The 9,330-nt window shown below is 37.9% G+C and overlaps 1 protein-coding gene across 1 annotated transcript; it reads left to right on the forward strand.

Moving 5' to 3' along the window:
- Positions 1-2,708: 2,708 nt before the first annotated feature.
- On the forward strand, positions 2,709-8,306 carry LOC111997340 (zinc finger CCCH domain-containing protein 55). Its single transcript, XM_065783074.1, has 3 exons — positions 2,709-3,171; positions 4,077-6,378; positions 8,004-8,306. The coding sequence occupies exons 1-3, from the start codon at positions 2,759-2,761 to the stop codon at positions 8,031-8,033; spliced, it is 2,745 nt and encodes a 914-aa protein (XP_065639146.1). The 5' UTR covers positions 2,709-2,758; the 3' UTR covers positions 8,034-8,306.
- Positions 8,307-9,330: the final 1,024 nt, after the last annotated feature.

The following is a 9,330-nucleotide window of genomic DNA, read 5'->3' on the forward strand; positions in this document are numbered from 1 at the left end:
CTTATTGCTGAAAACTGAAAATACTGTAGCAAAATAATTTTAAATGTGTGAATAATATCATGAGACTCATTTTTAATGAAAATTTTGCTGAAAAAAGGGGTTTGTGGGTCTTGTGAACAGTGCATGGGACTCACTGGAAAAGCATAGAAGCCATAGAAACGTGCTTCTCACTAAAAAAAAAAAAAAAAGAATATGTAGACTCAGACGCAATGCTTTTCAACACTATCCAAACAAATACTAAGTGAGAGGAAATGTATGGGTAAGAGTGAACGTTCATTCACCTCTATTCCTTTAAAATCTTAAAATTTCATTCTTCCCAAAATTGGAGGGAATCAAAGGGAATGAAATGAGGTTTCATAAATTTTCACTAAAAATACTAAAATGCCCTTATATATTCAGCCTTTATTTTAAAGCAAAGTTTTAATTGTAAATTATGATTAAATGATTCAATTCTTTTCTTTTTATGTTACTCTCAAATAAGATTACTTACCTTCCATTTATTTCTATTATTTTATTTTAAAACTTCCGAATAACTCTCCTGTTCATGGAGTTTTCTCTCTCATGGTAACACGAGTTTCTCCCTCCCTTGGTCTAGTACAAAGGGTAATAGTTCTATTTTTTCACAAAACCATGGCAGATGATGTCGTTAACAGTTTGGAAAAGATGAAGCTCACATCAGAGGAAGAAGAAATTATAGCTATCTCAGATGAAGGAAGACTAAAGCTTTTGAAAGTTGTCAATTAGTCTGATTGGCAAATTCCTCACGTGCAAACCTTCAACAAGATGCAGCCAAAAACACAATACATAGGGCATGGGAGTAGATGATACAATTTAGATTTTAGAAGTGGGGCCAAACTTGTTTCAATTTAAGTTTCAATCTAAGTTCGAGTGGATCGAATTTTCAAGGGTTCCTTGGATGTTTGATAACCAACTTCTCATGCTCCAACGATGGAAGAAAGGGATGACAGTGGGTAATATAATCATGGAGACAGCTTCGTTATGGGTTCAAATATGGGGTGGTCCCTTTGATATGTTCACCTCAAGTTGGTAAAGAGGTTGAAGGCAGGTTGGTTGAGGTTGAAGAGGTGGAATGGAAGAGAAGGAAGGATGATATTAATTTGTTTATGCGTGTTAGGGTTGCTCTGCCTATATCAAAGCCACTTAGATGTGGAAGGTTCCTGGCTGGGTCGAATGGAGAGCGGTCTTGGGTGACATTCAAGTATGAACGGCTCCCCATGTTCTGTCATTATTATGGTATATTAGGGCATGATTTAAAATGCTGTGTAGCATACTATGCGGTAGAGAAGAATGGTGGAAGTATTGTCTTTTAGTATAGGGATTTCTAAGGGCAGCAGGTGTTCGAGCACAGGGTCGAGTTCATCATTTTCTAATCCTAAATCTCTACGGAGGAGGGTGTAGGCAGTGGTCAGGTACAAGATCCGGTGGCTGTTTCCATGAAGACAAAGTTGAAGCAAGTAATGAAAACCCTAGAGTAACTGAAGAAGTTGAAGCTGAGAATTTAGGACCTATTACAGATTCCATGCAAGCTGATGTCGTGTTGGGTGCAAACTATGCTGACATGGAGGAGCATAATTCTAGGGCAACAACTTCAAAACCAGACTTTTAGCTATCATTAAATGGCATGCTTGATTTGAATATGTGGATTGAGAAGGACGTTAAAAGTGCTAATAAGGATGAGGTGCAAATGTCCAGGACAAAGGAGTTTCTTAAGCACGTGCCACACAATCATCAGCTATCTATGGATGGAGCTGCGTTACCTAATATTAAGCCTAAAACTACATGGATGGGGTTTAATAGAATGGAGTTTGGGCTTGGTGGATTAGCCTGTGCAATCACACTCCCAACACTTGGGAAGAGAGATATGAGAGATAATGTTGGTGAGCAGGAAGATGAGAATGAACATAAGAGAGGGAAGGTAGTCAATGAGGAAGGAGTTTCAAAAGATTTATCAGCAAGGGTGGACAGCCACCCTTGCCAAAAGCAATGAGGCTATAAGCTGGAATTGCCAAGAGCTTGGGAACCCTTGGACAGTCATAGCCTTCACAAGGTTGTGAGCAAACAAGCTCCCACAGTCTTTTTCTAATGGAGAGCTTTTAGTCGATGTCGTGCATTGTTATGCTGTATTAGAATATGTCTACCATTCCTATAGATTCATTTTTGTCTTCTTATTCCACCCCAAATTTGGGTTTGGCAATGTGAATGCTGCTTTGTGATTCCAGGTAGCCAAAACTCATGCTCCTTTCTCCTTTTCTTTTTGTAAAATTTCATTGTCTACACTATAATCATACTTTGTCTTATATGGTGATAAAATAAATTGCTGTAAGATATTTGGTCTAGTAGGTTCCATGATGCTGACCAAAAGTATGTTCGTGGCATCTGATCTATGGAAAATGATTATGTACTTAGATTGTGTCTCTTTCATGATCCTAGGGCAGTCTTCTAAGTTAATAAGATTTTAAAAAAATTTAGATTAAATAAACATTAAGTTTTTCTATTAATTATCTGAGGTTTTTATTCTGATTGAATCAAATTGTTGCATGATGAATTTGAATGGGGAGAAAATAATATCTGTGGAACATTTCAAATTATTAAGACACTACAGTAGACCTTGCAAGGAAAATAAAGTGGAGAATTTAAGATAGATTTTATGCTATTGAGATAGATTTATTTATTTTCTCTTGATCCAGATTATTTATAATTCAACTGAAAAAACGTGGTAAGGCTTTTGTCTTGGGCAATGAGTGGAAGCAGCAGAAAACGTGGTTCTAAGTGGGATTTGAGAGAAGAGGATCAATTTGAAGATGAAAATGTACCAGTTGATTGTTGGCCTGGAAAAGCAGGTATGTCATTTCATGAGGAAGACTCAGAATGTAGATGGCTCTCTACGGAGGTTGCTGGTAGTAATCGTTCAAAGTGGTCTGATCTGGAGAATGATTTGCTAGAGGCGAAGCATGATTTGGAACCTTTACCCAGAAGCAGTGTTTCACTCAGGGATGGTAGCTTCAGTAAAGGCAGAAACAGGAATTTGGAAGCCACTGTCGCATGGGATGGAGATGGAAGTTATAGCATGAATATGTCTCCTGGTCTTGATGAATGGACAGGACAGAGTCGTAGTCGCTCCCCCAAAAATGGTTGGAGCAGGTCACTCAGGTTTGATTCTTCACTTTTCATGCTCATTTTGGCAAACTGGAAAATTTTTGGAAGTTTCTATTTTAGTCTCTTAAGTCTATGGACTAGTTTGAAGAGAAACCCTTCAAACTCTCTTTATATCTTTTTATTGATCGTGAATTTTGACAAATTCAACATTAGAATGTATTTTCTTATTATATCATTCATGCTTGCAAAATTTCAAAAAGATCAAAGATCAATAGTTATGTCAACAATCAAATGTTTAAATTTCAAGTTTTTGTAGTCTTAAATTATGCATAAAATTATGTTTATGGATTGAATAGTAATTAACATCTAATTTGAACAAAATTTGACATGCATGTTAAGAACATAAAGAACCTACAATCCATCGGTTAGATCTTCAAAATATATATCCATGTTAATTTTTTAGTGGGAGTTTGAAGGGTTTCTCTCCAAACTAGTTTGGAGAGAAACTTTGCACCTTATCAAAAAATAAAAATAAAAATAAAAATATGGTTCTCTTTAAAATGTCAATGGACACAATACTAATAACTTTCCCAACTTACCCTTTATTTGAAAAATCAATGCCTATTTTTCATTAGGGGGGTGTTTGGTATGGGTGTTTAAACAACAGTTATCATTGTTTAAACAACACAGCACATATTTCTACAATATTTACACAATGTTACTAGAACAACATTATTAAACAGGCCCTAGATTTTTTGAGTTTAAATTAAAGTGGTAGTTTTGAAAACTTAATACCTTTTCCTTAATTTTACTAATGGAGCCTCACCTACATGACATATCATTAATGATGGTGTCTAATATACAGAGCAATGTGTCCTTCCTCCTAGTGACCTAGTGAGGAGCACAACATGATTGGTTTATTAATTTGTCTTGCCTTTTTTTGTGCGAATAATGTACAGGGGTAGGAGTAGAAGTAGGAGCAGGAGCCGGAGCAGGAGTAGAAGCCCTGTTCGTGGCATTAGACGGGAATCAGGATTCCATGACAGAAGTAGAAGCAGAGGAGCATCTACTCAATTGTGTAAAGATTTCACAACTGGGAGATGCCGGAGGGGCAATCATTGTCAGTTTCTTCATCAGGGTAATCAACATTATGAGGATAACTGGGAAAGTAGGCACAGGAAAGGTGGAGATTCAAAATATTCTACTCCCCATGATGCTAGGGACTATACATCAAGAATGGGAAGATCTACTGCATATTGTACTGACTTTATTAGAGGAAAGTGTCGGAGGGGGGCTTCTTGCAGATATGCCCATGATGGTGCTTCTGATAGTTTCAGTAAAGGGTCTGCAAATGATGTCATTAGAGAAAGGGAAAATTATAGGAATAGAGACTTATCTTTTGAGCGAGGTGGTGAGCCTGAACATCGTAGGGTTGGTGAAGTTCCTTGTAAATTTTTTGCTGCAGGAAATTGTCGTAATGGGAAATTTTGCCGGTTTTCTCATCATACTCGGGCAGGTGTAAGTCCTGATGGAAGATCAGGAGATGGAGATGATAGGTGGGGGCTGCGCCGCCATTCAGTTGATATAGACCGGCTGCGGGATGGTCCGAAAAGGAGTGAATGGAGTGATACGGTTACTGTCTCAGATGCTACAAAGAGTGAAGACAACGATGGACAATTGAGTGCTCCAGCACAAAGGTCTACTGCTTGGTCCAGGGTTGATACTAGATGGAGTCATAATGTGGATGAGGGGAAGAGAACTGGTGGCGATCCAAAAGTTGGTTATAAAGCAGCTGAGAGCAATGAGAAGGAAGGCAACCCCTGGAAGGAAGAAAATGCTGTTGCCAGCGTCAGTGTTCCTGAATCAAGTGGTGCTGAGAAATGGTCTGGTGATATGGACATGTCTCCTGATTGGAATTATGTATTGCCGTCTACCAACCATGTTGTGAAAGAAGAGCATGGTCACCTTACTCAGGCTTCACAATCTTTCGGTTCTTATGATACATTTGTAGTCACTCGAGGACAGGAAATAACTAAGGAGGCTTCAGTTCCAATGCATGATGCTGCTGCAGTTGTGCAACCAATTATAAATGAAAAATCTTATTTCCAACAGAACCACAATTTGAGGGATGATGGTGCTATTGCATTGTCATGTGATGACAAAAGTGCTATTGAAAAAACTGTTAGTTCAAGTGTTGATCTAAACTTTTCTGCCAATGTCTTGCCTGGACAATGCTTCGACCAAAATGGACAGAGTTCAAGCTCCTTACCTCTTCCAAATATAAATCAAGTGGTGACGCCCACTGCCTCTTCAAGAGGAGGAACTACAAAATATCAACAAAATCTGGTATTTTCTCCAAAATCTCTCACCAAACCAGAAATTGGGGGTGCTAGTTCATCACAAGTAAATCCTGGAATTTCTCCAAGGCAAAACATGGTAAGCAGTGAACAGCTGACACACCTTACAAACCTTTCAGCCTCTTTAGCTCAGTTTTTTGGAAATGGACCGCAACTTCCGCAAATTTATGCTGCTCTAAATTCCCATAATTCGGTGGATGTTCCTTCCATTTCCAAATCTGAAGGGCCTCTTCAGCCAGTTTCAGGAGCACAAGTTCAGCAAAACCCAGCCATTGGATCCCAGCAGTATGATCCTATATGTGATAGCATTGAGCCTAAGAAGTCCGACATTAGTAACAACCCTTCAGGCATTTCACCAAATCAATCTGGGCATAAAAGTTCTGTAGATGTAAAACCAGAAATACCATTGAAAGACATGTCCCCATCACCTCTTCCTCACAAACCAAATGGAAGTGATTTTCACAGGATTGGCAGTTCTGAAGAACCTAATCACAAGAGCCAGCCTTCAAATCAGCAGGAGACTGGTGCAAATAATGAGGTTGCCATGGAAAACAATGGAGTGGGGGCTGAGGAAAGCAAGAAAGCACAAGAGGGAAACCAAAATGCCCAAGAGGATGGTCCTTTGGGGAATGTTGATGGAGATGCTGAAGCAGATGATGGAAAGAAAAGCAAAGATGTGAAGGGTATTCGTGCATTTAAATTTGCTCTTGTGGAGTTTGTTAAGGAAATTCTAAAACCCGCATGGAAGGAAGGTCAAATTGGCAAAGATGCTTACAAGACTATAGTGAAGAAGGTGGTCGACAAAGTGACCAGTACTTTTCAGGGGGCTAATATTCCTCAGACACAAGAGAAAATTGATTATTATCTGTCATCTTCAAAACCAAAGCTTACCAAATTAGTACAGGTGAGTTCTGGTTCACTCATGTTGGTTTTAGATATATTAATAAGTTCTTTTGATCCTCTATTTTACATTATATTTATAATTTTGTTAACTCCATAATGTATATGTTACAAGGGTTTAATTCTCTTTACTCAATGGACAAGGGCTTCATTCTCTTGCAAAAACATTACATCCCTATTTCTATTATAAATAGGAATGTAAAAATCACCAATCAACTGATATGACCAAGGTGTCAGCCGGTTCCAGCCTGCCATTGATTCTTTTTAAGAAAAATTCAGTGTTTTGGTTGGTCTTGGTACCATGATTTTTCACTCTCTGGCTACGTAGCTCTCTTTCGCAAATCACTGAAAGTGATGCAACCTTCTCCCTTGCTCTCTCTCAAATTGCCTTTACCAGCTGTACTCTGTCTCTGTCTTTCCAGTTGTCCTCTACCTACCAAATCGAACCACTGTGGTGGCTTCCAGTACAGTGTGGTTGCTGCTGTTGGTTGGTTGGTGTCAATGATGCTACTCCTTAAACTGAAAGGATTAGTTTGCTGGATGTTTTGCCTCACACCCCAACTGAAACCAACTGATTTCATCCCTACTTATAATTAGGGTACAACCTGGTTCAAGTTGGATTGGTTGTAATATTTTTGGACCAGAGCACTCAGCTAAAACTGAATTGCCAAATGGAACCAGGCATACATAATTGTGTTGGATTAGCTTAAGGTGACTCTAGGTTCTCCCCTCCCCATTATACTATTGAATTTTAAAAAAAAAATAAATAAATAAAGAAAAGAAAAGTGAGTCTAGGTTTTCTTTCTAAGCTTGGTTCAATATTTCCTCTTTAAAAACTACCTATCAAATTTTTTTTTTTTCCTCTTTAAAAACCAAAATGGCTGAAACATATTATACTTGAAATATACTTTTCTTGTTTGTTTTATTGGTAAGTAATTTTAGTTGAAAGAGGAGTGAGTTCACATACACAAAGTTTGCATTTAACCATTCCTAAGAATTACAATCTGAGACTCAAAATTTCTAAAAAGTCTAGAAAGATGATATGGGCATGCTACTTAAGGTAGTTATTCAAAAATGTTTGTTTTCTCCCCTTTATATAAAAGAATACATGTGGCCAATCCTAAATAATTTGTGGAGGATCATAGCCGACCTCAAAAAATTGGGAATAAGGCTTAGTTGTCGTTTCCCTCTCTATAAGTTTAGTCAAACTAATTGCAAAGTGAATGAGAAAGTCAAGATCTTAAAAATGTTTCAAATTGGTCTAAGAGCTTCAAATCACAAATTTTCCCTCTCAGTTCTCATTGTTTCCGTGGAACGAAATAGCTAACGGCCAAATAATGACAGGAAAGAAAGAGAGAGTGAGAGATTAGGGCAGCCTAGTCTGAGTTGGGGGCCAAATTAAAATTAATAGCTTCTTTATATTATTCCTTTGAACCATTTTCTAGGCAACCAAGTTAAGTAATTAACAACTTTGTTATCTTATACCTCCATGACAAGCTGTTGGAATAAATTCTCACCTTCCTCCTACCAGTTAGACTGCCAAATAAATATATTTTCCTTAACTATGTTTTAAAGTAGAGGTTTTTTAATCCAACTTAAATATAGTCAAATTGTTTCCCTTTGTTTCAGGCATACATGGAAAAAGTTCAGAAGGGCTAAGGGAAGCATGGAACTCCAGTAATTCATTTGTTTATTTACTTTCGCCTGTTATACAGCAGTTGGTATTCCTTTTGTCTTTATGCTTCTGCAGCCTCCAGCAATATTTTTTATTCCCTGGATCTGATTTAGTTCAGTAACATAGTTAGCTAACTTTTAAACCATGCTTGTAAATATACCTGGGCGTTTGTCTGTAATCTTCTGAATAACTGTTTTACTGTGATTTTTGGGATTTATTGCTGGTAACCATCAATTCATTGGCACAATTCTGATTCTTATTATGTGTTTGAAGAGTCGCTTTGTGTATTTGGCATTGGATCTGTTATTATTGTCTTTGTCATCACCATCATCTTCTACAAAGAAAAGCCGTTTGATTCTTATGACATGCATGATGTGCTTGAAGAGTTGTTTTGTGAATTTGGCATTGGATCTGTTATCATTGTCTTTGTCATCACCATCTTAAACAAACAACACCCCCATCCCCCCCACCCCCCCCCCCCCCCCAAAAAAAAAAAAAAAAAAAAAAATCCTTTATGCATGTTCTGGTCTTGTCCACCCATTTTGGTAAGTTGAACTTAAATGAGCAATGGGCATGGTACTGCTTTTGGAAACGTCCTAGGTGCACACTAATTGTTGGGGCCTTAAGCATGGGAGTATTTTGGCTAATTTCTTACTCTATTTGCAGGAAGGTTCTGTCACAAGAATATTTGACAAAGTATATAACATCAATGTTTTTCTAGTCCTTACTACCCCTCTAGTCTTGAGCATCTCCAGCAAGGGTTTACTTTTGGGCGAGAAGAGAGGAACAATGAAACATGAAACCTATTGTTTAGGTCCTCCAATGAAACAATGTTTCCTCAGATTATTTCAGATAGAATAATAGGAACTACCACACCCAATAAAAATCCTTCAAAACAAAAGAACCCAGCAATTAATTGAGTGATGTTAATGAAGGAGATGTTGCTGGAGAAGGATAGAGGCCGAAGACCACCACAGTCAATGATATTGGTGCTCTCTCCTACTTCCATTTTACCCAACTAACACCATGGATGAAATCAGGTGTGTTCCTCTGCTTCAAACATAGCCTCTCATCCCTCCACCAAACCCAAACAATCGAAAATAACGTCATTTTTTTTTTTTTTTGTAATTTTGTGCATGTGGGTCTAAAAATTTCTAATCTTGGCTTTTGTGCCGTGCATGTGATTTCTAGTCTAGATTTGCGTCTTGCTTTGATGGGGTTTGAGATTATATGTTGTAATTTCTTGGGAGAAGTTGGTGATTTCTGGTCAAGATTTGCATC

The sequence above is a fragment of the Quercus suber genome, unplaced genomic scaffold (assembly GCF_002906115.3).
Source record: "Quercus suber isolate HL8 unplaced genomic scaffold, Cork oak 2.0 scaffold_327, whole genome shotgun sequence".
NCBI classification, from domain to species: domain Eukaryota; kingdom Viridiplantae; phylum Streptophyta; class Magnoliopsida; order Fagales; family Fagaceae; genus Quercus; species Quercus suber.

Coding starts and splice junctions, on each gene's coding strand:
- LOC111997340 (XM_065783074.1), top strand. CDS start 2,759: ATGAGTGGAAGCAGCAGAAAACGTGGTTCTAAGTGGGATTTGAGAGAA. Junction 3,172..4,076: donor GGTTGGAGCAGGTCACTCAG/GTTTGATTCTTC, acceptor AATAATGTACAG/GGGTAGGAGTAGAAGTAGGA. Junction 6,379..8,003: donor AGCTTACCAAATTAGTACAG/GTGAGTTCTGGT, acceptor CCTTTGTTTCAG/GCATACATGGAAAAAGTTCA.